The sequence below is a fragment of the Gambusia affinis genome, linkage group LG09, assembly GCF_019740435.1.
Source record: "Gambusia affinis linkage group LG09, SWU_Gaff_1.0, whole genome shotgun sequence".
NCBI classification, from domain to species: Eukaryota; Metazoa; Chordata; class Actinopteri; order Cyprinodontiformes; family Poeciliidae; genus Gambusia; species Gambusia affinis.
In genome coordinates, this window is record NC_057876.1 from 14,597,451 (window position 1) to 14,624,580 (window position 27,130).

At 39.2% G+C, this 27,130-nt stretch overlaps 4 protein-coding genes and 1 long non-coding RNA gene across 21 annotated transcripts in view; all 5 read left to right on the forward strand.

Moving 5' to 3' along the window:
* Positions 1-27,130, forward strand: part of LOC122836611 (protocadherin gamma-C5-like) — a 249,501-nt gene that overhangs the window by 95,526 nt on the left and 126,845 nt on the right. The window contains exon 1 of one of the 15 annotated variants that reach the window (XM_044126327.1): positions 8,199-10,637. The exons of 13 other annotated variants lie outside the window; for them this stretch is intronic. In XM_044126327.1, the coding sequence (XP_043982262.1) occupies positions 8,199-10,637 (2,439 nt within the window). Of the gene's footprint in view, positions 1-8,198; positions 10,638-17,726; positions 20,276-27,130 lie in introns of those variants that run through there. One more of the 15 variants, XM_044126283.1, reaches the window with a different exon arrangement.
* Positions 3,834-8,061, forward strand: LOC122836618 (protocadherin gamma-A11-like). Its single transcript, XM_044126333.1, has one exon. It carries the CDS (start codon positions 3,894-3,896, stop codon positions 6,345-6,347), a length of 2,454 nt encoding a protein of 817 aa, XP_043982268.1. The 5' UTR covers positions 3,834-3,893; the 3' UTR covers positions 6,348-8,061.
* On the forward strand, positions 11,166-15,211 carry LOC122837422 (protocadherin beta-16-like). The gene is made up of 2 exons (XM_044127776.1): positions 11,166-13,754; positions 14,909-15,211. The coding sequence occupies exons 1-2, from the start codon at positions 11,343-11,345 to the stop codon at positions 15,209-15,211; spliced, it is 2,715 nt and encodes a 904-aa protein (XP_043983711.1). The 5' UTR covers positions 11,166-11,342.
* Positions 15,568-17,544, forward strand: LOC122837423 (protocadherin gamma-A5-like). The gene is made up of 2 exons (XM_044127777.1): positions 15,568-17,048; positions 17,482-17,544. The coding sequence occupies exons 1-2, from the start codon at positions 15,681-15,683 to the stop codon at positions 17,542-17,544; spliced, it is 1,431 nt and encodes a 476-aa protein (XP_043983712.1). The 5' UTR covers positions 15,568-15,680.
* On the forward strand, positions 21,674-24,487 carry LOC122836626. 3 transcript variants are annotated; one of them, XR_006371581.1, is made up of 6 exons: positions 21,675-21,746; positions 22,287-22,331; positions 22,429-22,616; positions 22,736-22,800; positions 23,295-23,479; positions 23,592-23,850. It is a non-coding gene; the product is annotated as an uncharacterized LOC122836626 (long non-coding RNA). The 3 variants fall into 3 exon arrangements; XR_006371580.1 differs by having other exon boundaries at positions 21,674-21,746; positions 22,429-22,800; XR_006371579.1 differs by lacking the exon at positions 22,736-22,800 and having other exon boundaries at positions 21,678-21,746; positions 23,592-24,487.

A 27,130-nucleotide genomic window follows, 5' to 3' on the forward strand; every position in this document is an offset into this window, starting at 1 on the left:
CTTGAGTTGAATAAAGATATTACTGAGAAGTACACGATTTTATGCAATCAGAGTATATGAAGACGCTAATCGACAAACTGTAAAGCTCATATTAGCAAAAGATTGTAGTCTTTTACCGAAAATGTTAATCCTCCGATGAAACACTCCACTGACACGCTGATCAGTTTCCTGTGAGACAGACGTTTTCATTTCACGCTACTAACGAATTGATTTCAGTAAATACATGCTTTTGATTATAAATTTATGACCGGTTATTATATCAAAGAGAGCACGTATCTCATTCCTTTCTCATTGCAAACCTCCATTTGTATCACCTAGTTTGTACTCTAAGCGACGCTGTTGATCAACATAACATAAGGCATTTCATTTCCAGACATCTCCTCCCTTCATTGTGTGGCCTATATGGAGAGAGGAGACGCTTTACTTCATCAGAGCTGTTGTGAGGAGAAAAAGATATTGCTAGTTAGACATACGAAGGGAATTTAAATAGGATTAGGTCTTACTCGCCTACTTTTTTTTTCTCTCTGAAGAATAGTGTTTGGATTACTACACAACACATAATTCCTGCCTATGTTTTTTTTTTTTTTTTTTTTTTTTTTTTTTTTTTTCTAACCATGGTTCGTAGAATACCACGCAGTAGCGGACGGATAAAATGGCGTTATGGCGTCGGACAGAATTTCTTGAATTTTATTTTTCTTTGTTATATTTGCCATTTTGTGGCTGGACACATCAGATATTCTATTCCAGAAGAGATGAAGAAAGGCTCACTGATCGGTAATATCGCACAGGACCTTAGTTTGGATCTGAAAAGACTCCGTTCTGGTCGGGCCCGCATTGTCAGCGGAGAGAGCATCCAGTACGTGGAGCTGAAACCAGACAAAGGGATTTTAGCAGTAAAAGAGAGAATCGACCGGGAGCAGCTTTGTGGTGACACAACACCGTGTAGTTTCACGTTTGAGATGATTTTAGAGAATCCTATGGAGCTGCATCAAATTACGGTAGAGATTACGGATATCAATGATAACTCTCCGACGTTCAAGAGAGATAGCATGCATTTTGAAATAAGTGAAATTGCTGCCACGGGAGCTCGTTTCTCTTTGATAAGTGCAGAAGACCTGGATGTTGGTGTGAACGGACTAAGAGATTATATCTTGAGCGATAACGATAATTTCATTCTTAAGCAACATTCAAATGCAGAGGGAAAGAAATACGCAGAGATGGTTCTTCAGAAAGCTTTAGACAGAGAAGCAAACCCAAATCTGTCGCTGAAACTGATCGCTGTGGACGGAGGAACACCTCAGAGATCTGGCACCGTAAATATTAATGTTGCTGTTCTTGATGCTAACGACAATGCGCCGGTTTTCAATCAGTCTGTGTATAAAGCTGTTGTGACGGAAATGTCTCCTAAAAACACTTACGTCACAACTGTTAATGCTAGCGACGCAGATTTTGGTTCAAACGCAGTTGTAACTTATTATTTTTCAGACCTCGACAGCGCTCTTGGTGATTTGTTTTCGGTTGATGAAAAAACAGGGGTAATTTCCGTAAAAGGTGATATAGATTATGAAAAGGATAAAAAGTATGAACTTAGAATTGATGCTAAGGATCAAGGAGGGTTGACAGACTCCAGTAAAGTAATAATTGATATATCAGATATAAACGACAACGCCCCTGTCTTGAGCGTGATGTCATTCACCAGTCACATATCAGAGGATTCTCGTCCTGGAACAACAATTGGCATAATAAATGTGAAAGACCTGGATTCAGGAGACAACGGACAGGTGAGCTGTAGAATTGAAGGGAATGGTCCTTTTAAGATCAAGTCTAATCTGAGAAACTATTATACTTTGACAACAGATTCAGTCTTAGACCGTGAGACCATATCAGAATATAATATCACTGTTGTGGCAACGGATAACGGAACACCTCCACTTTCGGCTCATAGAATATTTAATATTAAAATGTCCGATGTGAATGACAACGCTCCATTGTTTTCAAAGAGTGTTTACAGCGCATTTATTACAGAGAATAACTCCCCAGGTGTTTCTGTCCTCACTCTGAAAGCCAACGATCCTGATGAGAATCAGAATGCTCGCATTTCCTATATTTTAGAAGGCAAAAATATTGCTGGATCGTCAGTTTCTGAATATGTTTCTGTAAATGTAGAAACTGGAGTCGTACTGGCGGCGCGTTCATTTGACTATGAACAAATTAAAGAGCTAGTTTTTGTCGTCAAAGCACAAGATGGAGGCTCTCCTCCTCTCAGCAGCAACGTGACTGTGAAACTGATCATCCAGGACCAGAACGATAATCCACCTCAGGTTTTGTATCCAGTCCAGACTGGTGGCTCCATGGTGGCTGAAATGTTGCCTCGTTCAGCAGATGTGGGCTACCTGGTGACTAAAGTGGTGGCTGTGGATGTGGACTCTGGACAGAATGCCTGGCTCTCCTATAAACTCCAAAAAGCCACAGATAGAGCGCTGTTTGAAGTGGGCTTACAGAATGGAGAAATAAGAACTATCCGTCAGGTGACTGATAAAGATGCTGTGAAACAAAGACTGACTGTCATAGTGGAGGACAACGGGCAGCCCTCTCGTTCAGCTACAGTCATTGTTAACGTGGCGGTGGCGGACAGCTTCCCTGAAGTGTTGTCGGAGTTCACTGACTTTCCACACGATAAGGAATACAATGACAACCTGACTTTTTACTTAGTGTTGGCTCTGGCTGTGGTTTCCTTCCTCTTCATCACGTGTTTAGTGGTTATTATATCAGTGAAGATCTACAGATGGAGACAGTCTCGCATCCTGTATCACTCCAGCCTCCCTGTGATTCCATATTATCCACCTCGTTACTCAGACACTTTGGGAACAGGAACTCTGCCACATGTGTACAATTACGAGGTGTGCAGGACGACTGACTCCAGAAAAAGCGACATAAAGTTCGACCGAGGTGGAAGTCAGAATGTGTTGATAATGGATCCCAGTTGTACAGGAACGATGCAGCGAATGCAGAATGAGAAGAACATCCTGGATGAACCCGACTCTCCTTTAGAGGTGAGACTTATAATGTAATGTTATTCATAACTTTTCTATTTCACTTCTCCGACTTCCTGTCAACGTAATAACACAAATGCAGTAATAGCCTATTTCAGCACCTTGGAGAGAAACATTAGCTCCTCAACAACTTGTTGGGAATTGAAATCACTCCAAGTGGTTCTGTCTTTTGTTAGTGGTTCTTGGTTTGGAGGTGTTTTAAATTATTGATGTTCAAATTATTTTTGGATATTTTTTTTCTCTTTCTAATCAAACCTTTTATTCAACTCTTATATATTTAGCGTTTTTCTTTTTGAGGTGTTTTTCTCTTTTCTCCTTTCTTATTTGAAATACATAGCAGTAGATACATATATTTCCCAACTACTGATCTGACAAATTGTTCTACGGGTATCAAAACTAATATCTTATATTCTTTTACATGTGTTAATATATTTCAAAACGAAACTGATTTATTGCATTAAATGCCACTGTATACGTATCATCGTCGTATCATTTTCTATTGAATCATTTATAGTATTAAATTGTCATTGGTTTTATTATTATCCAACTAAGTTTAATCAGTCATTTTAAAGCAATTTTAAAGCTGTCTTTGTGTTTCCTGACTCTGAACTCTTAGCGACGCTGTTGTTCAATGAAACATATCCCCTCATTTATGACCACGCATTTCCCTGCCATCCTCTCGTTGTGTGCAGGAGAGAAAGGGGGCACTAGATTTCTCTATAAATTCAGGCGAAGATACAAGAACTGAAACCTAAAAGAAACTCGTTTTTCTGTTGTACCTTTGGATATTTTAAGTGTGTGGACAACAGCCTAAGAAACATTTTGGTTTTCTTTCTCGCCATGTCGTTTGGAATCAAACAGCACCCTGAATCGCTAAAATGGCGTTTTTGCTGCGGACAAATATTGCTGCACCTCATTTTCTTTTGTTACATTTGCAATTTTGTTACCGGACATATGAGATATTCGATCCCAGAAGAGATGAAGAAAGGCTCACTGATCGGTAATGTCGCACAGGACCTCGGCTTGGATCTGAAAAGACTCCGTTCTGGTCGGGCCCGCATTGTCAGCGGAGAGAGCATCCAGTACGTGGAGCTGAAGCCAGACAAAGGGATTTTAGCAGTAAAAGGGAGAATCGACCGGGAGCAGCTTTGTGGTGACACAACACCGTGTAGTTTCACGTTTGAGATGATTTTAGAGAATCCCATGGAGCTGCATCAAATTACGGTAGAGATTACAGATATCAATGATAACTCTCCGACGTTCAAGAGAGATAGCATGCATTTTGAAATAAGCGAAACTGCTTCTGTTGGTGCGCGTTTTCCATTAGCAACTGCAGAAGACCTGGATGTCGGTGTGAATGGAATGAAAGAATATATCTTGAATGATAATGATAATTTCGTCCTGAAGCAACATTCAAACGCAGAGGGAAAGAAATACGCAGAGATTGTGCTTCAGAAGCCTTTAGACAGGGAGACAAACCCCAGGCTCTCTCTAAAGCTGGTCGCTGTGGACGGTGGGACCCCTCAGAGATCTGGTACCGTAAATATTGACGTTGTTGTTCTTGATGTTAACGATAACGCACCTGTATTTAATCAGACTTTGTATAAAGCTACAGTGACAGAAAATGCCCTAAAAAACACTTACGTTACGACTGTCAATGCTAGTGACGCCGATGTTGGATCAAATAGTGTTGTGACATATTATTTTTCAGACCTGTCTAACTATCTTGGAGATTTATTTAAAATTGATGAGAAAAGTGGTGTCGTTGTAACTACGGGGTTTATTGATTTTGAAAAGGATAAGAAGTTTGAGCTTCAGATCCATGCAAAAGATCAAGGAGGTCTTACAGATACTAGCGAGGTGATAATTGAAGTAGTTGATGTAAATGATAATGTTCCTGCTATAAGTGTGATGTCATTTACTAGTCCTGTATTAGAGGATTCTCCTCCTGGAACAACAATTGGCATTATAAATGTGAAAGACTTGGATTCAGGTGATAACGGACAAGTGAGCTGTAGAATTGAAGGGAATGTTCCTTTTAAGATCAGGACCAATCTAAAACATTATTATTCTTTAATAACAGATTCCGTCTTGGACCGTGAAATGGTTTCACAATACAATATAACTGTTGTCGCAACGGACAGTGGAGCACCTCCTCTTTCTGCTCAAAGAATATTTAATATTAAAGTGTCTGATGTGAATGACAACGCTCCATTGTTTTCAAATACTGTTTACAGCGCATTTATTACAGAAAATAACTCCCCAGGTCTTTCTGTCCTCACTCTGAAAGCCAACGATCCTGATGAGAATCAGAATGCTCGCATTTCCTATATTTTAGAGGGTAAAAATATTGCTGGATCGTCAGTTTCTGAATATGTTTCTGTAAATGTAGAAACTGGAGTCGTACTGGCGGCGCGTTCATTTGACTATGAACAAATTAAAGAGCTAATTTTTGTCGTTAAAGCACAAGATGGAGGCTCTCCCCCTCTCAGCAGCAATGTAACTGTGAAACTGATCATCCAGGACCAGAACGATAATCCACCCCAGGTTTTGTACCCAGTCCAGACTGGCGGCTCCATGGTGGCTGAAATGGTTCCTCGTTCAGCAGATGTGGGCTACCTGGTGACTAAAGTGGTGGCTGTGGATGTGGACTCTGGACAGAATGCCTGGCTCTCCTATAAACTCCAGAAAGCCACAGACAGAGCGCTGTTTGAAGTGGGCTTACAGAATGGAGAAATAAGAACTATCCGTCAGGTGACTGATAAAGATGCTGTGAAACAAAGACTGACTGTCATAGTGGAGGACAACGGGCAGCCCTCTCGTTCAGCTACAGTCATTGTTAACGTGGCGGTGGCGGACAACTTCCCTGAAGTGTTGTCGGAGTTCACTGACTTTCCTCACGATAAGGAATACAATGACAACCTGACTTTTTACTTAGTGTTGGCTCTGGCTGTGGTTTCCTTCCTCTTCATCACGTGTTTAGTGGTTATTATATCAGTGAAGATCTACAGATGGAGACAGTCTCGTATTCTGTATCACTCCAGCCTCCCTGTGATTCCATATTATCCACCTCGTTACTCAGACACTTTGGGAACAGGAACCCTGCCACACGTGTATAATTACGAGGTGTGCAGAACGACTGACTCCAGAAAGAGTGACATTAAGTTCGGCCCAACTAGCAGTCAGAACGTTTTGCTAATGGACTCCACTTCTATTGGGACGATGCAACGGATACAGAATGAGAAGAACATCCTGGATGAACCCGACTCTCCTCTAGAGGTTAGTGACATTTAGCTGGTTCTGTCCTTAGTTTTTCTTCATCAACCTTTCCTGCCAAAATGGCATCCATGTAATTACACCCATCCACTTTGATGATTTATATTTTGTCCATCATAACAGTGACATTTCTACAGACGGATTCATATTGTATAACACATTGAGATCCTTTTGATGCAATTTTGTTTCTGACACTTACATGACGGAGGCCTCTGCATATATCACGGATATATATGAGTAGAAAACATGATATGGAATCTTGTGTAATTGTTATCGTATTGAAGGTTTAATATCATTCCTTTAACTCTGATGCACCGTTCTGTCTTTTTTTTTAATTAAACCAATTTATAGCTGTTATAGAGAAGATGCATTTGTTAAGTTTGTGTAGGTTCATCTCATTATTCCTTGTGTCAAAGGCTTCTTTTCACATCTAGAAAGACGTCTCCAACTACCTTGATATAATCTAAAGATATTTATGTGTTGTTGGTAGAGTAGGAAGTAACCAGTCCTGCTATCCCAGATGAATAAGGTTTTTTTTTTTTTTTGCTGTAGGAGCCTTTATTTGAGTGTTCAGACATGAACACTGTCTGGTGTAATAATTCACTATTGATGCAGGGCTGTGAAGGTTTTCTTGGATTACTTTTAGCAGCCTTTGAGATTCATTTTGTCTGAATATCAGAAGAGATTCTGTGAGAATATTACAGCAGGTTTTGTGGTGATGTACTTTAATGCCAAGTCCTTTTCCATATTCTCATGTGATTGCAAAATTGCATAAACCCACTCCTTCTGATCCCAGTGTGCTAAATATCAGGGTTGGAGCTGAAACTAATATTTTTGTAGTCATTTTATTTGTCAATTTCCTGATAATTAAGGTCAAATTGTGGTTTAATAGTGTCAACACAAGATTACAGGTTTTTGTCATGCTCTAAGGTTTACTAGAGATAATTAAAATGATGAGTTCACTTCGTTTTTGCATTTATCTTGTCGGAGTTTTGGTCACTTGGTGTAAAATATATTTGGATGCAGTCGTTTTTATTTTATTTTATTTTTTTAGCTATTCAGTTTATGCTAAAATTTCCAACATTAGTGATTTTGTTTTATTTAAGAAATTCATCTTGATAAAATGACTCATTAAAACGTGGAACAACAAAAGAAAAGTTTGTCTTTAGCAACAAAACAATATTCACAGCCAAATAATCCAATCAATTTGTGTGTGAAGTACTTGAGGATGCCTCTACTGTAAATGAGAACTCTCATTCTTTTCCTCATTGTTTGTATTGTCTAAGGCAGGCATGACTTGGAATATTATTTCAACAATATACTAAAGGGTTTTAAATATTGTGGAGTTCCTCGGCATATCAATGATCCAAGTAGAATGAAAACTTAAGGGATTTTTTTGTGCATTTGTTCATTTTAAAAGTGGAACTTTTTATTCTAAGATCAAATTAAAGGATACGTGTTTACCAGTATCATTTTAAGTTAATCTAAAGCTCTTTTGAAGGTGATTGTCTTTGTCTTTATTTTTAATAAAGAAGTTATAGGCCTTTAAGAATTTCTACATTAATCGGCATGATGCTCATTCTGGACTCTACGTGACGCTGTTGGTCAATGCATGTCCTCTGAAATGTTACATCACATTCTCCTCCCTTCTTACTGTGGCCAATGAGAGGAGAGCTTATAGTTTTCCTCATCTATGCGGACATCACAGCATTAAAGACACTTCAACGACGAAATAGGAAAGGATATTACAAATCCATATACACTTTTCCTTCAACTATATATTTTTACTTATTGATTTTTCTCACAAAAGCTCCCGTTTTATCGTTTTACAGCATTTTTTATTATTATTTGCTTGTTTCGGCTTTTGCCATGGCTCGTGGAATACGAACACACAGAGGATGGGTGAAATGGCGTGATGGATTCAGACAGAAATTATTTCATTTTTTTCTCCTTTGTCACCTCAGCTCTGTTGTTAGCGGCCATATCAGATATTCGATACCGGAGGAAATGAAGAAAGGCTCACTGATCGGTAATGTAGCACAGGACCTCGGTTTGGATCTGAAAAGACTGCGTTCCGGTCATGCCCGTATCGTGAGTGGAGAGAGCATCCAGTACACCGAGCTGAACGCAGACAAAGGGATTTTAGTAGTAAACGAGAGAATCGACCGGGAGCAGCTTTGTGGTGACACAACGCCGTGTAGTTTCAGTTTTGAGATGATTTTAGAGAATCCCATGGAGCTGCATCAAATTACGGTCGAGATTACAGATATAAATGATCACTCGCCCATTTTTGAAACCGATCAAATCAATTTTGACATTAGTGAGTCTGCTGCAACTGGAGCGCGTTTTTCATTAACTCGTTCAGAAGACCCCGATGTGGGTGTGAACGGTTTGCGAGAATATTTCCTGAGTGAAAATGATCACTTTGTTCTCAAGCAACATTCAAATGCAGACGGAAAGAAATACGCAGAGATGGTTCTTCAGAAGCCTTTAGACAGAGAAGCAAACCCAAATCTGTCGCTGAAACTGATCGCTGTGGACGGAGGAACACCTCAGAGATCTGGCACCGTAAATATTAATGTTGCTGTTCTTGATGTTAATGATAATGCACCTGTTTTCAATCAGTCTGTGTATAAAGCTGTTGTGACGGAAATGTCTCCTAAAAACACTTACGTCACCACTGTTAATGCTAGTGACGCAGATTTCGGGTCCAACAGTATTATTACGTATCATTTTTCAGATCACAGAAGTGGCCTAAATAATTTATTTCGGATGGATGAAATTACTGGAAAGATTTACATAAATGGTGACATTGATTATGAAAAAGAAAAAAAGTTCGAACTAAGAATTGATGCAAAAGATCAGGGCGGATTGACAGATTCAAGTAAAGTGATTATTGAAGTGATTGATGTAAATGATAACGCCCCTGTCATAAGCGTGATGTCATTCACTAATACTGTGTCTGAGGATTCTCCTCCTGGAACAACTATTGGTATTATTAATGTAAAAGACCTGGATTCAGGTGATAATGGACAAGTGAGCTGTAAAATTGACGGGAATGCTCCTTTTAAAATGAAATCAAATCTAAGAAAATATTACACTCTAATAACAGATTCTGTATTAGACCGAGAAACGGTTTCAGAATATAACGTCAGTGTTATTGCTACAGATGGTGGGATACCTCCTCTCTCAGCCCAAATTACATTTAATTTAAAAGTTTCTGATGTGAATGACCACGCTCCAGTTTTTTCACAAAGTGTTTACAGCGCCTTTATAAAAGAAAATAACTCCCCTGGTTTGCCTTTTATTACGCTGAAAGCCAAAGATCCTGATGAGAACCAAAATTCTCGTATATCCTACATTTTAGAGGACACAAATGTTGGCGGATCTCCAGTGTCTAGATATGTTTCCGTACATGTAGAAACTGGAGTCGTACAGGCAGTTGGCACATTTGATTATGAACAGATTAAAAAGATCGTTTTTGTTGTCAAAGCGCAGGATGGAGGCTCTCCACCACTCAGCAGCAACGCGACTGTAACATTATTTATCCAGGACCAGAACGATAATCCCCCTCAGGTTTTGTACCCAGTCCAGACTGGTGGCTCCATGGTGGCGGAAATGGTTCCTCGTTCAGCAGATGTGGGCTACCTGGTGACTAAAGTGGTGGCTGTGGATGTGGACTCTGGACAGAATGCCTGGCTCTCCTATAAACTCCAGAAAGCCACAGACAGAGCGCTGTTTGAAGTGGGCTTACAGAATGGAGAAATAAGAACTATCCGTCAGGTGACTGATAAAGATGCTGTGAAACAAAGACTGACTGTCATAGTGGAGGACAACGGGCAGCCCTCTCGATCAGCTACAGTCATTGTTAACGTGGCGGTGGCGGACAGCTTCCCTGAAGTGTTGTCGGAGTTCACTGACTTTCCTCACGATAAGGAATACAATGACAACCTGACTTTTTACTTAGTGTTGGCTCTGGCTGTGGTTTCCTTCCTCTTCATCACGTGTTTAGTGGTTATTATATCAGTGAAGATCTACAGATGGAGACAGTCTCGCATCCTGTATCACTCCAGCCTCCCTGTGATTCCATATTATCCACCTCGTTACTCAGACACTATGGGAACTGGGACTTTGCCACATGTGTACAATTACGAAGTGTGCAGGACAAGTGACTCCAGAAACAGTGACATTAAGTACGGCGGAGCTGCTAATCAGAACATGTTGATAATGGATCCCAGTTCTACCGGGACTATACAAAGGATACAGAGTGAGAAGAACATCCTGGATGAGCCCGACTCTCCTCTAGAGGTGAGAAGCTGAGATTATTATTAATGAACGAATTCTTGTTGTCTCGATGAATAAATGTTGCATATAGTTAATTGCATTTGAGTAAAATGCACATGTTTTCAGCACCACAGTAAGGACAGCTCCTCTTTCACTCAGTGATGTTTTCTGAGTGTGCAGTACCGGGTTTTTTATATTTTGTTTTTAAATACCTTATACGTAAAAGCTATAAGGTATCTATATGCGCTGTAGTACACTGTATAATAATAATAATAATAATAATAATAATAATAATAATAATAATAATAATAATAATAATAATAATAATAATAATAATAAATAATAATACCGTCACTAATCCTTTTCATTATTTATTTTATTTAATTTTTTTCATTTTTCTTTTTTTATCGCTCATCCTAAGTCAAATCATTAGTGTTTACATTTTGTCTGTAGGTGACGCTGTTTAACAAGATAAAATACAACAGTTTCTTGTGTCTTCATCTGTTGTGGGTGTTGTTGAGTGAGATCCTGTAAGGGTTGTTTACTGCTAGCGCTGCAGTCGTCAGAAAACGGAAATTTATGGGAAATAATACACTACGTCTTTGTTTTTCTTGTTTACTAAGAAAATAGATTTGATGTGAAGGAGCGAAAACTGGAAAAGGATTTAAAAATCTTTCTTTGACGATTTTTTTTTTCCTTCGTCTGTTCTCAGAATTTAATCTTACAATAATGGCGTTCCTGCAGCCCTCTCGGAAATGGCGTTTTCTTTTCTGCTTTCAGTGGATACAGGCTGTTTTGCTGTTTTTTTCATCCCTTACGGTTTCTGGACATATACGCTACTCTATTCCAGAGGAGATGAAGAAGGACTCTCTTATCGGTCATATAGCACAGGATTTAGGTTTGGACCTGAAAAGACTCCGTTCTGGTCGAGCCCGCATCGTGACCGGAGAGAGCGTCCAGTACACCGAGCTGAAGGTAGACAAAGGGACTCTCGTAGTGAGTGAAAGGATAGACCGAGAGCAGCTTTGCGGAGAGGTAGCCTCGTGCAGTTTCAGCTTTGAAGTGATATTGGAAAACCCGATGGAGCTGCATCCTGTGACAATAGAAGTGCTGGATGTGAATGATCATAGCCCCGTGTTTAAGAAAACGCATATTATGTTAGAGATCAGTGAGTCCGCTAATCTCGGAGCTCGGTTTGTGTTGGACAGTGCGGAGGATCCTGATGTGGGCGTCAATGGCTTGCAAAATTATATCTTAACCCCGAACGAGAATTTCGTTTTAAAGCAGCATGTCAGTCCGGAAGGGAGTAAATATGCAGAGATGGTTCTGCAGAAGCAACTTGACCGAGAAGTGGCACCGCGTTTATCTTTAAGACTTATGGCGCTCGACGGTGGCAATCCACAAAGATCTGGTACGGTGAATATAGATATAAAGGTTTTAGATGTAAATGATAATGCTCCCGTTTTTAACCAATCTGTGTATAAGGCAACTGTCACGGAAAATGCGGCAGCTGGCACTCATGTTGTTACTGTAAATGCTACAGACGCAGACAGCGGAACGAACGGTCACATCACATATTCCGTTTCAAACGCAAAGAGCAACATCGCTGAATTGTTGTCCATTAATCCGCATTCTGGGGTGTTATCTGTCGCTGGAAATATAGATTTCGAAAAGGATAAGAAGTATGAAATTCGAATTGATGCAAAGGATCAAGGCGGTCTCACCGATTCCAGTAAAGTGATTATTGAAGTTGTCGACGTAAATGATAACGCCCCTGTCATAAACGTGATGTCCTTTACTAGTCCCGTGTCAGAGGATTCTCCTCCTGGAACAACTGTTGGTATCATTAATGTCAAAGACCTGGATTCGAGCGATAACGGACAAGTGAGCTGCAAGATCGAAGGGAATGCTCCTTTTAGGATAAATTCTAATTTAAGAAATTACTACACTTTGACAACAGATTCTGTATTAGACCGTGAAAGTGTTTTAGAATATAATATCACCGTCATTGCCACTGACAGCGGAAAACCCCCGCTTTCAGCTAAAAGAATCTTTAATTTAAAAGTCTCTGATGTAAACGATAATGCACCAGTTTTTTCACAAACTGCTTACAACGCTTTTATAGGAGAGAATAATTCGCCAGGTGTCTCGGTTCTTGCACTGTCAGCTAAAGACCCTGATGAGAATCAAAACGCTCGTATATCCTACACTTTGGATCACATAACGTTTGCTGGGTCACCAATAACTGAATATGTTTCTGTAAATGTGGAAAGTGGAGTCATACAGGCGGTACGCTCATTTGATTATGAACAAATTAAAGAGTTAGCTTTTATTGTGACAGCACAAGATGGAGGCTCTCCTCCACTGAGCAGCAACGTGACTGTGAAAATCCGGATTCAGGACCAGAATGATAATCCACCCCAGATTCTGTATCCAGTCCAGACTGGGAGCTCGATGGTGGCTGAAATGGTGCCTCGTTCAGCGGATGTGGGCTACCTGGTGACTAAAGTGGTGGCTGTGGATGTGGACTCTGGACAGAATGCCTGGCTCTCCTACAAACTCCAGAAAGCCACAGACAGAGCGCTGTTTGAAGTGGGCTTACAGAATGGAGAAATAAGAACTATCCGTCAGGTGACTGATAAAGATGCTGTGAAACAAAGACTGACTGTCATAGTGGAGGACAACGGGCAGCCCTCTCGTTCAGCTACAGTCATTGTTAACGTGGCGGTGGCGGACAGCTTCCCTGAAGTGTTGTCGGAGTTCACTGACTTTCCTCACGATAAGGAATACAATGACAACCTGACTTTTTACTTAGTGTTGGCTCTGGCTGTGGTTTCCTTCCTCTTCATCACGTGTTTAGTGGTTATTATATCAGTGAAGATCTACAGATGGAGACAGTCTCGCATCCTGTATCACTCCAGCCTCCCTGTGATTCCATATTATCCACCTCGTTACTCAGACACTTTGGGAACAGGATCTCTGCCACACGTGTATAATTACGAGGTTTGCAGAACGACTGACTCCAGAAAGAGTGACATGCAACCAAGGAATCAAAGCTTAGTGAGTGTCGATGGACTTGAAACGGATACACCGCAAGTGGAAGAGCATCTTACAAAACATAGCTTGCAGACGCTGACTTTGGTGAGTGTTAAGTCTTTTTACACCATTTCTTTGTAGGAATATCCCAATTTACATTGTTTTTTATCCTATGTCGCTCTCCATGGTGCTGCAGGAATCAGTTGGTAATTTCAGAACATTTTTTCCCGAACTACTTTTTTTTATTGTAGATTTATTTTAGATCATTCACAGGAAACTATGCTTTTTTTAAAATTAGCACTAAATCAGGTGTTAGTATTACTAAAAAATGCTTAGACGGCTATAATTTTTTTTTTTAATCTACCACAATATTTCACATTTCCTACTGTAACAGAGTAAAGGTTGAACTCGCACCAAATTAAAACAAAATCACATTTTCTCAAGGATTATTCCTGAAATAGGCTTTTTTAATTTATCACTGTTTCACTTAATATTTGATATATTAAAAATGAAACACAAGATAATAAAAACTAAGAAATCAAGTTGTATTATTTAGAGGATAACCTTGTATCTAAAGGAAACTGTTGAGTGTACTGATGCATGAACTAATAAATAAATAAATGTGTAAATAAATAAGTAAGTAAGTAAGTAAATAAATGCACAAGAGCTTGAACTGTATCTCCACACTATTACTGGTTTAAATTCTGCATTATTTCCTTTTATAACTGTGGTATCTTTATTATTGTTGTTGTTATTACTATTATCTTGTTGCAATTATTCATTAAATAATTGTACAGTATAAATAAATTTAAGGTTTATGGCTAATATGTAACACTCCAGCAAAATATTATGTTTCTTCGGTCTCTCTTGTAATCTTAAAGCTTTCTTATTTTCTGATGAGCAAATGCTGCTCTTCCTTCTATTCAGTATAAATTATTACACTGACTGGACTCGGAGTGCCGCTGTTGATACGTCACTGACACTCTGTGCAAATTGAGATTGCAGCAGTCCACCTCCTTTCTCTGACATTCAGTGTTTCACAAGTCGACGCACAGACCTCCATATTTCCATCGTCTAATCTCTACTGAATGCTCCTTCCTGAAAACATCGCCCATGTTAAATTACTGGATTTTCTATTCACCATTTAACCCTGAAGAGATTGCTGCTTGTGCGCATTTGGATTCGTGATGTTTTGTGCGTGGATACCCGCTGCCAGAGACCGAATGCAAGCGCTGGTTGCTATTCTTTGTCTTTTAAAGATGAGCTCGGTAACGGCTCAGGCTCGGTATTCCGTACCGGAGGAACAATCAGAGGGGTCTTTTGTTGGAAACATTGCCAGGGATTTGGGCTTGGATTTGCAGAGGCTTGTGGGAGGTAATGCTCGTATTATTACTAAAGACAGCCAACAGTATGTGGATTTAAACCGAGAGAAAGGTATTCTTGTTATTAAAGAGCGAATTGACCGAGAAGAGCTGTGCGGAAAGACGACGCCCTGTAGCTTCAGCTTCGAGGTGATTTTAGAAAACCCTATAAAACCAACCCGACGGAGGCACGTTCATTGAAATTGTTTTACAAAACGCTCTGGATCGAGAGAAGGAAGACGCGCACACGCTCGTGCTGACGGCCTCTGATGGGGGCGAACCGCGCAGATCAGGAACAGTCAGCATCCATATTACTGTGCTAGATGCTAATGACAATGCTCCAGTGTGCCGTCAGTCAGTGTATAAAGCCGAGGTGAGGGAGAACTCACCTGAAGGGACAGTGGTCACAACAGTGGAAGCAGATGACGCAGATAAAGGAGTTAATGGCGAGGTGACGTTCTCCATCCCTCATGTCGGAAAAGAGGCGAAGCAGCTCTTCGATGTAAATGTTGCAACAGGTGAGATTAAGGTTGTAGGTAAGGTGGACTTCGAAAAGTCTAAAACATATCAACTAAACGTTCAGGCGAGTGACCACGGGGGATACTCGGATACGTGTAAGGTTATCATTCAAGTAATTGATGAAAATGACAACGCACCTACAATACAACTCATGTCATTTTCAAATTTAATTTCAGAAGACTCTCCCCCAGGCACAACTATAGCCGTCGTTAACGTGGATGATGAAGACTCTGAAAGAAATGGTCTTGTCAGGTGTTCCATTAACTCTGACATACCTTTTAAAATTGAGTCCTCCCTGACGGGATATTACACTATAGTGACCGAAAGTACCTTAGACAGAGAAACTAACCCTGAGTATAATATAACCATGACGGTTTCTGACCAAGGTTTCCCACCTCTTTCTAGTACCAAAAACATGAATGTAAAAGTTTCAGATGTGAATGACAACCCACCTCAGTTTAGTCAATCAGAATACACTATGAGCATAGCAGAAAACAATTCACCTGGATGTTCTGTGTTTACAGTCAGCGCTACTGATGCAGATTGGGGTCAAAGTGCGAGGTTGTCTTACTTTTTAGAGGAAAGAGAGATAAATGGGATAATGGTCACAAACTTAATATCAGTGAACTCAGATAGTGGTGTCATACATGCTGTGAAATCGTTTGATTATGAGCAGATAAAGAGTTTTGAGTTTAACATTACTGCTCGGGATGCTGGATCCCCTCCTCTGAGCTCAGTTGCTACGCTTAAAATAGTAGTTCAGGACAAGAACGATAATCCACCCCAGGTTTTGTACCCAGTCCAGACTAGTGGCTCCATGGTGGCTGAAATGGTGCCTCGTTCAGCAGATGTGGGCTACCTGGTGACTAAAGTGGTGGCTGTGGATGTGGACTCTGGACAGAATGCCTGGCTCTCCTATAAACTCCAGAAAGCCACAGACAGAGCGCTGTTTGAAGTGGGCTTACAGAATGGAGAAATAAGAACTATCCGTCAGGTGACTGATAAAGATGCTGTGAAACAAAGACTGACTGTCATAGTGGAGGACAACGGGCAGCCCTCTCGTTCAGCTACAGTCATTGTTAACGTGGCGGTGGCGGACAGCTTCCCTGAAGTGTTGTCGGAGTTCACTGACTTTCCTCACGATAAGGAATACAATGACAACCTGACATTTTACTTAGTGTTGGCTCTGGCTGTGGTTTCCTTCCTCTTCATCACGTGTTTGGTGGTTATTATATCAGTGAAGATCTACAGATGGAGACAGTCTCGGATTCTGTATCACTCCAGCCTCCCTGTGATTCCATATTATCCACCTCGTTACTCAGACACTTTGGGAACAGGAACTTTGCCACATGTGTACAATTACGAGGTGTGCAGGACGACTGACTCCAGAAAGAGTGACATTAAGTTTGGTAGAGCTGGCAGTCAGAATGTGTTGATAATGGATCCCAGTTCTACAGACACTCTGCAGAGGATACAGAGCGAGAAGAGCATCCTGGATGATCCTGACTCTCCTCTGGAGGTTAGTTATTCTCATCAACTGATACAGTTTGCTTTTGAGCATTTTATTGTTCAGATATATGTTTTTTTGTTTTTTTATTTAAGTTTATTTAAAGTGCCAGTGAAGTTTATTTATGTAAATAAGGTGTATTTAATGCACATTAAGTTCATTTAAAAGTATTTTTGATGTATCCATTTGCTTCAATGAAATTTCAGACTAATAATTTAACAATATTGAATGATACTCTCTTCCACCTTTTGATTTCCTGTTTATTTGCTACATCCAAATTAATACTTCAAAATTTCAAACATTTGACATATTTTTTTTTCAAAACGGATTTTGTGCATACCTGGTTTGATGAGAATGTGATTTCAAATCGTTTTTTGTGCTTAAGATTTTATTGATTTTTTTTGTTTGTTTGTTTTGTTTTCCTCTCTTCTTACTCCTTCTGTAGTTACTGGGAAAAAAAGAAAACTTTACTACTGTATCATCGCATAGGCCTGCAAACATTGAATAATACTGATGCGCAGATTAATGTTTTTTTTTTAAAACCTTTTTACCATTTTGTTTTTATGTTGACACACTTAGTATTTTCATTTTAGACTCTGGGGGCCGCTGTAAGTCTTTGTAGCAAATATAAAGCTTGTTAAAAGGAGCTACACCTCCGAAGCCTGACTTAGTGTTCAGCGGAGGGCAAGACGTTCGCTTTTTATTTTCATCAGCGGTTTCTACACTTAAGCGTGCGGTGCATCCCGACTGGATCAAAGGCTATACTGTCTGACAATTAGGACTTTGGGCGGAGATTTCCTCATATTTGGACGTATTCTTTCGGGAACATGCATTTTATCAGCACGGGACACGCAGTTATATGGCAAGTACAGGCCTTCCTCCTTGCTTTTTTCATTGCATCCACCGTTTGCCAGATCCGCTACTCCGTCCCGGAGGAAATGAGAAAGGGCTCATATGTGGGAAACGTAGCTGAGGACTTGGGTGTCGACGCTAAAAGATTAAAATTAGGTGGTGCCCGCATTGTTAGCGGTGATAGCAGCGAGTACATTAAGCTTGATGTAGACAAAGGGAATCTAGTCGTGGGAAACAGGATAGACAGAGAGCAGCTCTGTGGGCAGACGTCGCCCTGTAGCCTGAATTTTGAAATGGTTCTGACAAATCCGATGCAGCTGCATAGCGTTGTGGTCGAAGTACTGGACATTAATGACAATGCGCCAACATTTCATGAAAAGGAAATGCATGTAGAAGTACATGAATCGGCTCTTCCAGGAACAGAAATACTACAAGTCAGCGCCACAGATCAAGATGTCGGCATCAACGCTTTACACGGTTATGCATTACAGCCAACGACTCATTTTAACATTAAAGTTCTCTCCAGCCCGAATGGCCACAAATATGCACAGCTGTATCTTTCTGATGCTCTCGATCGAGAAAAGGACGGAAAGCTGCTTTTAACACTCTCTGCTGTTGATGGGGGCGAACCGCAACGATCAGGGAGCCTAAAAATACACGTTACTGTTCTAGACACAAATGACAACGCTCCCGTTTTTATGCAACATAATTTTAAGGCTTCTGTAAAAGAAAATATTCCAGAAGGATCTTTAGTGTTGAGCTTGAGCGCAACGGACGCAGATGAAGGGAAGAACGGACACGTTACGTATCATTTTAATCACATGTCCAGTAAGATTGCCGAGATCTTCCATCTGGATGAAAACAGCGGAGATTTAACTGTTAAGGGAAATATTGACTATGAAGAAAATAAATTGTACGAAATTGGCGTTCAAGCAAAGGATCAAGGCGGACAAAGCACGTCCACGAACGTAATAATAGAGGTAATAGATGTGAATGACAATGCGCCTTTAATAACGCTTACCTCGTTTTCTAATACGATCCCCGAAAACTCTCCTAGTGGAACCACAGTTGCTATAATAAACGTTAAAGATTTAGATTCAGGCAAAAATGGTAAAGTGGACTGCTCAGTTAATGGCAATATTCCGTTCGCAATACAGTCATCGCTTAAGAACTATTACACTCTTGTCACAAACGGTGTTCTTGACAGAGAGCAAAAACCTGAATATAACATCACATTTATGGCTGTGGATGAAGGAACTCCGGCGCTTTCTACGAACAAGACTATAACTCTTAGAATATCAGACATAAATGATAACGCTCCTCTATTTGAAAAGGATTTTTATGAAGCAAGTATCGTGGAAAACAACTCCCCGGGTTTGTCAGTGTTTTCTTTAAAAGCGCATGACTCTGATTCAGGACAAAATGCCAGAGTATCTTATCTGCTTATCGATACTGAGCTACATGGTAGCCCCTTATCCACCTATGTATCAGTGAACGCAGAAACTGGTGATATACAAGCAGTTCGATCATTTGACTACGAGCAAATTAAAAAAATTAATATTCAGCTAAAAGGTCAGGATGGAGGTTCACCACCATTAAGCAGCAACACAACTGTTATATTAAATATTCTCGATCAGAACGATAATCCCCCTCAGGTTTTGTACCCAGTCCAGACTGGTGGCTCCATGGTGGCTGAAATGGTTCCTCGTTCAGCAGATGTGGGCTACCTGGTGACTAAAGTGGTGGCTGTGGATGTGGACTCTGGACAGAATGCCTGGCTCTCCTATAAACTCCAGAAAGCCACAGACAGAGCGCTGTTTGAAGTGGGCTTACAGAATGGAGAAATAAGAACTATCCGTCAGGTGACTGATAAAGATGCTGTGAAACAAAGACTGACTGTCATAGTGGAGGACAACGGGCAGCCCTCTCGTTCAGCTACAGTCATTGTTAACGTGGCGGTGGCGGACAGCTTCCCTGAAGTGTTGTCAGAGTTCACTGACTTTCCTCACGATAAGGAATACAATGACAACCTGACTTTTTACTTAGTGTTGGCTCTGGCTGTGGTTTCCTTCCTCTTCATCACGTGTTTAGTGGTTATTATATCAGTGAAGATCTACAGATGGAGACAGTCTCGCATCCTGTATCACTCCAGCCTCCCTGTGATTCCATATTATCCACCTCGTTACTCAGACACTTTGGGGACAGGAACTCTGCCACACGTGTACAATTACGAGGTGTGCAGGACGACTGACTCCAGAAAGAGTGACATTAAATTTGGTGGAGCTGGTAGTCAGAATGTGTTGATAATGGATCCCAGTTCTACAGGGACGATGCAACGGATTCAGAGTGAGAAGAGCATCCTGGATGAACCTGACTCTCCTTTAGAGGTTAGTTTTTCTCCCTTTTTGTTCGTATATGGAGTAATTAGTGGAAAAACTGTTCATCAGTTTCACTTTCAGAACCAGAGACAGCGATTCATTTTGCTTTTGGTGGAGAATCTGAAACCTTTTCTTCTCAAAAAGCAACTTGCTGTCAATTTACGTACCACAAGTACGTAAATACACTCTGTGTATTTATGCATATTTATTGCAAAATGGTTAATTTTTGGAAAAATACATTTGTGATTTTTTTTTTTGTTTGTGTGGGTGATGCAGATGGTTGAGCTCGCCTGAAAAAATAGTGGGCTTATTACATTCCTGTACTTTCTAAGATTTTGTAATTTTTATATTAACATTTATAGTCATTCTCTTCAACTCAATGCCTTTTTTCTTATTGTTTATTAATAAATATGTGTTTTCCTAAATCTTGGCCTATATCAGTCGTTTATTTTAATAAGTTAACATATAATAAGATTTTTATTTTTTTTTTTTTTTTTTTTTTTGCTGTCATCTGACAGATTGTTTTCTTCGGATATTATAGAAGCACTGGACTTTTTTTTATTTTTTATTGCCTTTGACTACATATAGTGTGATACAGTGTGAAGCTTGTGCTTTCTGTGAACATTTTTCACTCCAACACAGTCTCACTCCCGACTCGTCATATATTGACGCATGGGCAGGTTCCCTTAGCGTCACATGTTGACGCGTCGGGTACCCCCTTCGCGTCAATAATTGACGAGAAGGGTTCTCTCTTTGAATGCTGTACCGCTCCCTAAGCGTCCAGAACCGACGATCTAGGAACAAATAAGATAACACAATTCGTGCATAGCTGATGTATTTGTAGGTTCTTAACAATTTAGTTAATTTTACTTCTGTTTTAAAAGATCCTCCGGTTCTCTGAAGCCGCGATTTTAGCACCCGCTTCGGATGTTATCATCCCATAGAATGGCGATTATCAGTGGTTATCAGCCCCATTGAATGGCCTCAGTTGGTATATATATATATATATATATATATATATATATATATATATATATATATATATATATATATATATATATATATATATATATATATATATATATATATATATATATATATATATATATATATATATATATATATAAGCATATAATGAAATTAAAAGGTATATTCTAGAGTTATGTAGTGTTATGAGTTGTCCAACCTCATAGCCTTCCACTAGGTGGCTGTATGTACATCTGTAGTTGCTTGCAATCTTATCAATAATGATAAGAAGAAGTTATCTTATAATTTTATTTTTAATTAAAAAAGTTAAAAATAAAAATACGGATGGATTTGCTCATATGATTATATGAAAATCTGTGTTTGTACCATATGAAAATGTTTAATATTTGTATTAGTAGTAATAATAATAAATTACGGATTGCACCCGACAAAACATTAGAGAAGAAGAAGAAGCTTACGTCATTCGACGCGACACTTTCCACGGTCGGAGCTGGTGAGTAGCCCCTGAATCTGTCAAATAAAAATGTAGTAAAGACCGAAAGTCTACATTTATAAATCTGCTGACGGTAGTTCTATGAGTTAATGTTAGCAGTATGTGGCACAGCATGTGTTTGTACAGATTTAGACACGTTTATAACCCTACTTGGTAGCAAAAAAAGGCTACTTTAGCTCGCTAAAGTAGCCTTTTAAAAGCCAGTCAGGTTCAATAGCTGTCCTTCATACCTTTAATAACAATGTGCTAAAATTTTGTTTCATATATCTTAAAAAACCGTATACTTTTCAGTATACTAGTTTATATCAGTATATTGATTTAATGTTAGGATTCTGTCATACAGTTCATTACATTTCATCGTTTCCCACAGTGTATTATAAACCCTGAGGCCATCATTCTTTATTTGTTGCCCCACCAGGCTAAGCATTGTTTATTTATTTAAGTCTTTGTAAAACGTTTGCATTTTCTGTGACTTTATAGTTATTGTTCATGCTAATTATACAAGCTATGCCAATATAAAGTCTTTGTTTTCATTTTTAGATCCGGATCACATACACAGGAGTCACTCATTGAAGATGAATCACAGTAAGTGACAGAAATTTGTACTCTTCTATATTTGAACAACAGTTCTCGCCTCAAGTAAAGAAACTGTGCGTTGTTTTCTTGTTGTTGTTGTGGTTAGGCTGGACAGGGATCTTCGAATAATTGAGAGACACCATGGTGTAAAACGAAGGTGGCTCCCTTCGGATGGCATTTTCCAGAGAACACTGAGAGATGTTGACCAGGAACTTAGAGGTCAGCTGATACGACGAGCACAAAATGAAGCAAGGGAGAGGGCCACTCTTCTCAACCTGAAAAGAAGATGTAATGGTAACACTACTTCTTCTCTTGACTGTATGGTCATTAGCAAAATTGAAGCTCAAAGGTCTTGTGGTAAACCTAAATTTAATCTTTATGTTATCCCTGCACCATGCATATGTTCACTCTAGGTACTTAAGCGTCTTTATGCAGTGTAAGAAGTGACTGGTTTATTCCAACTTGTCCTTTGTCATGGGTATGTGCTTTTGATGTGTATGGTTATTTATCTTTGGTGTATGAATATGTTTCTTGGGTGTATCCTGTCTTTCACCAATGCCCGTTGTAAATAGGCACAGATAAGTGAGTATTGTAATACATCCATTTTCTAATGGACATTCAATGATCTTATACATTACGGCAGATATTGAGTCACTGTAAGAACTATCAGTCTTTATATTCTGAGGATAACTTTTTTAAGAGTACAATTAAAATATCATTCAATTATTGGCAGTAATAGATTTTGACCTACAAACTGAGATTTCCTTATAACTTTAGTGTCATGTTGAATATCTTGTGTAGAATTGGCTGCCACTACTTGTGTTCACAACATCCAAATTGAGATAAACACTATTTCAGATGTCAACCTTTTATTATGTTTAACATACTTCCATATATGACTATTGTATCATGTTTTCATATTGTGTTGATTGTATTATTTTACTAGTATTTATATTTCTTCTTTCTTTACAGATGGACAGGGAGTTGTTATAAGGCTGTCCAAGCAAGTGAATGCCTGTAACAGGAAACTGAAGAAGATTGTTACAGAGTACAATAATCTGCAGTGGCCTCCACAAACTGGCATCTTTCCATCACATTTAGAATTTTGAGAATTGTGTGATGCCTCCTCCCAGCTGTACACATTGTTTGATGAAGAAGTGAGTAGAATTGATCTAAAGGTTTTATTCAACTTTCTACATGCTGTTATTCACTTTATGTTGCTACTACATTTAACAAGGTTCCACTTGCAATTGTTCTCTTATTTTAAAGATTGAAGATCATGGTGTTGTTCCAAAGAACCTAAAAAGTCGAGCAATAGAAGCCCTGCATTTGAAGACTAGAGCAACTGAAGAAAAGCTTCTACTTAAGAGAGAGATGAACACTGTCATTCTTCACCTTCATCAACAACATGGACATTTAAGTTCAGCTATAAATGATACTGCAGATCCTGGTTCAAAAGCTGTACTTCATCAAAACATTATCATGTTAGAAAAGAAAATGTACAGTGCAATGAACATGTTCAAGAGGTTTATCGGTTAGTGCCCCTCCTCCAAATCATCACCTACCAGAGTTTAACTCTTATTCTCAAGCACTTATGTCTCCAGATCTACATTACATAGACTATGATGAAAGCATTGACGATGGAGAGGATGAAGCAGATGATGACGACAATGTTGACGAAGGAGAGAACAGCATAGATTGTGAATCATCTTCATGATTTATGGCCACTTACTGTTCTATGTGAAGAGCACATATTCCAGTATAAAAAGTTCATTGATGATTTTCATATAAGCTTTTTGTTCTAACATCTCAGTTTATTGTTTTTGATATTGTTGAGACATATCTGTTTTTAAGTCAAGCTATATATAATCAAGGGCAATTTAATTTTACTCATTACAGCTTTGTAGTCTTTTTCACATTTATTAATGTTCTTGTTCAGTATGACATTGTTAATGACTAAACTTTATTTACAGTTTGAATTTAACTCTTAATCTTGAGATGCTGCATAATCTGCTTTACATAATATCTTTAAATTTGAGCACAACAACGAAATAACTAAAACGTAGTGGACAAAAATTTTGTGATGTTGATATTTGAGAAATATTTGACTGTTATCCAAGAATTACATTATTTTGAAGGGCACTACTCTGTATTAAAAATTCATTAAGAGCTATGTCAGTGTTTCTGTGATATTTCAGACAGATTTCAAAACTTACAATATGGACTATTTGTAGCCTGTGTAGGGACTTACAAACTGGATGATTTGATTTACCTTCCTGGTTTTAGTAAGAATGCCAGCAGCACCATAATGTATCATCTGCAGTTGGATGATTGACTACTTTTTTAGGAGACCCCTCACACCAGCATCCAGGTTGAGTGTTTGCTGTCTAAGCGCTCCTTCCACTGCTCCACCACTCATATGGCTGCACAGACTAGTGAGAATTATCTTACTGTTAGATTTGCATTTAGTTTTGCAACTGTAAGGACATGTACATTCCTGGTTGTTTAAAATGTTATAGAGCAGTTAATATTAGTGTTGATGTTTGCGTTTTTCTGGAGGGCAACACAAATATTGACATCCTTCACACCAGATATTACATTAAAATTTAAGCACACAGCAGGACGGATCAGGCAGGAATATAAAGACAGAGAGTCTGAATAACACCAACTGTATGTCAGAAAATTCTGACATGTAGTCTTATGTGATTTGTCTCTGCTTACATAAAAAAAATATATGGGCCACTATGGAAAATGGTGACAAACCATTTTGGGACCAAAATGTCTGCCCTCTTTTTTCCCTTATGGGGCCCACCTAGGTATGCCGGCTGGGGCATCATGACATAACTGTTTGTAACCTACCTGAGAAAGCGGCAACATACAGTCATATGAAAAAGTTTGGGCACCCCTATTAATCTTAATCGTTTTTATGTATAAATATTTGGGTGTTTGCAAAAGCTACTTCAGTTTGATATATCTAATGGACACAGTAATATTTCAGTATTGAAATGAGGTTTATTGGACTAACAGAAAATGTACAGTATGCATTAACAGAAAATTTGACAGGTGCAAAAATATGGGCACCTCAACAGAAAAGTGACATTAATATTTATTAGATCAGCCTTTTGCAAAAATAACAGCCTGTAGTAACTTCCTGTAGCTTTTAATAAGTTCTTTGATCCTGTATGAAGGTATTTTGACCATTCCTCTTTACAAAACAATTCCAGTTGAGTTAAGTGTGATGGTTTCCGAGCATGGACAGCCCGCTTCAAATTATCCCAGATGTTCAATGATATTCAGGTCTGGACTGGGATGGCCATCCAGAACATTGCAATTGTTCCTCTGCATGAATGCCTGAGTAGATTTGGAGCGGTGTTTTGGATCATTGTCTTGCTGAAATATCCATCCCCGGCATAACTTAAACTTTGTATCAGCTTCTTGAACATTATTCTCAAGAATCTGTTGATATTGAGTGGAATCCATGTGACCCTCAACTTTAACAAGATTCCCAGTACCAGCATTGGCCACACAACCCCAAAGCATGATGGAACCTCCACCAAATTTTACAGTGGGTAGCAAGTGTTTTCTTGGAATGCTGTTTTTTGTTTGTTTTTTCCCCGCCATGCATAATGCCTTTTTTATGACCAAACAACTCAATCTTTGTTTCTTCAGTCCACAGGACCTTATTCCAAAATGAAGCTGGCTCGTCCAAATGTGCTTTTGCAGACCTCAAGCGGCTCTGTTTGAGGCGTAATTGCTGAAAAGGCTTCTTTTGCATCACTCTCCCATACAGCGTCTCCTTGTTAACACATACTATCTGTAATAGTGCAGCTAAACTAAATATGAGAAAAAAGTGAAGCCCTGATCATAGTTTAATACACTACAATTACACTCTCAATGACCATATACATTACTTTATAACATCCTCGCACTTACAACTCACAAGGTCTTATTGTCGCGGCAAACGTTCAATGTTTGAAATGGAATGCGCCCCATCATTGACACACGGGGTCTTATTGTCGCGGCAAACGTTCAATGTTTGAAATGGAATGCGCCCCATCATTGACACACGGGGCCTTATTGTCGCGGCAAACGTTCAATGTTTGAAATGGAATGCGCCCCATCATTGACACACGGGGCGATGTCATGATTAAACTCACCAGTCTGAGTGGGTAGCAAATTCTGTTAAAGTAAGTAAATCACATTTTCCAGTCATAAACTGAACTTATCAGACAGAATGAAATCCTAATGTCAAATCGTATTAATAGTTTTCATTAAGCGGCAAAAGTGTGTAACTGGTCACGTGGCGTGTCACCCATTGATAACCAATAGTAACATGTGACGTTGTGGAACTACTGCATCCCACAATGGAATCTTCTCCAGCTGTGTCCTATCAACATGCCTGTCCCAACGATTTCGCGAAGGGAGAAAGTGCCTTTACCTGAACGTGTCGTCTTCTAACCTGGTCAATTTGTTTATTTAAAAGGAAAGATCTTACTCATTTTTTTGCTAAAGGGTATTATTTGTGCTATCATGTGGAAATTTTTGAAGTGCAACAGTAATTAGTTCAGCTAACATGCTTACTGATGTGTTCGTTTGATACCCAAATATTTGTTACTATGTAAAGCACTCACATTTGACAGAATATCTTTTCAATACAAAAGCTTTTATTGATGCATTATACATTTATCAATTGTTTAAGACAAACTACAGGAAATGCTAACATTGACAGCTTTCGGATAAACAAATGTCACAACTGTGACCAAATTAGAAGTGTCTTTTTTGCAGTCCCAGTGATACATAATACATTT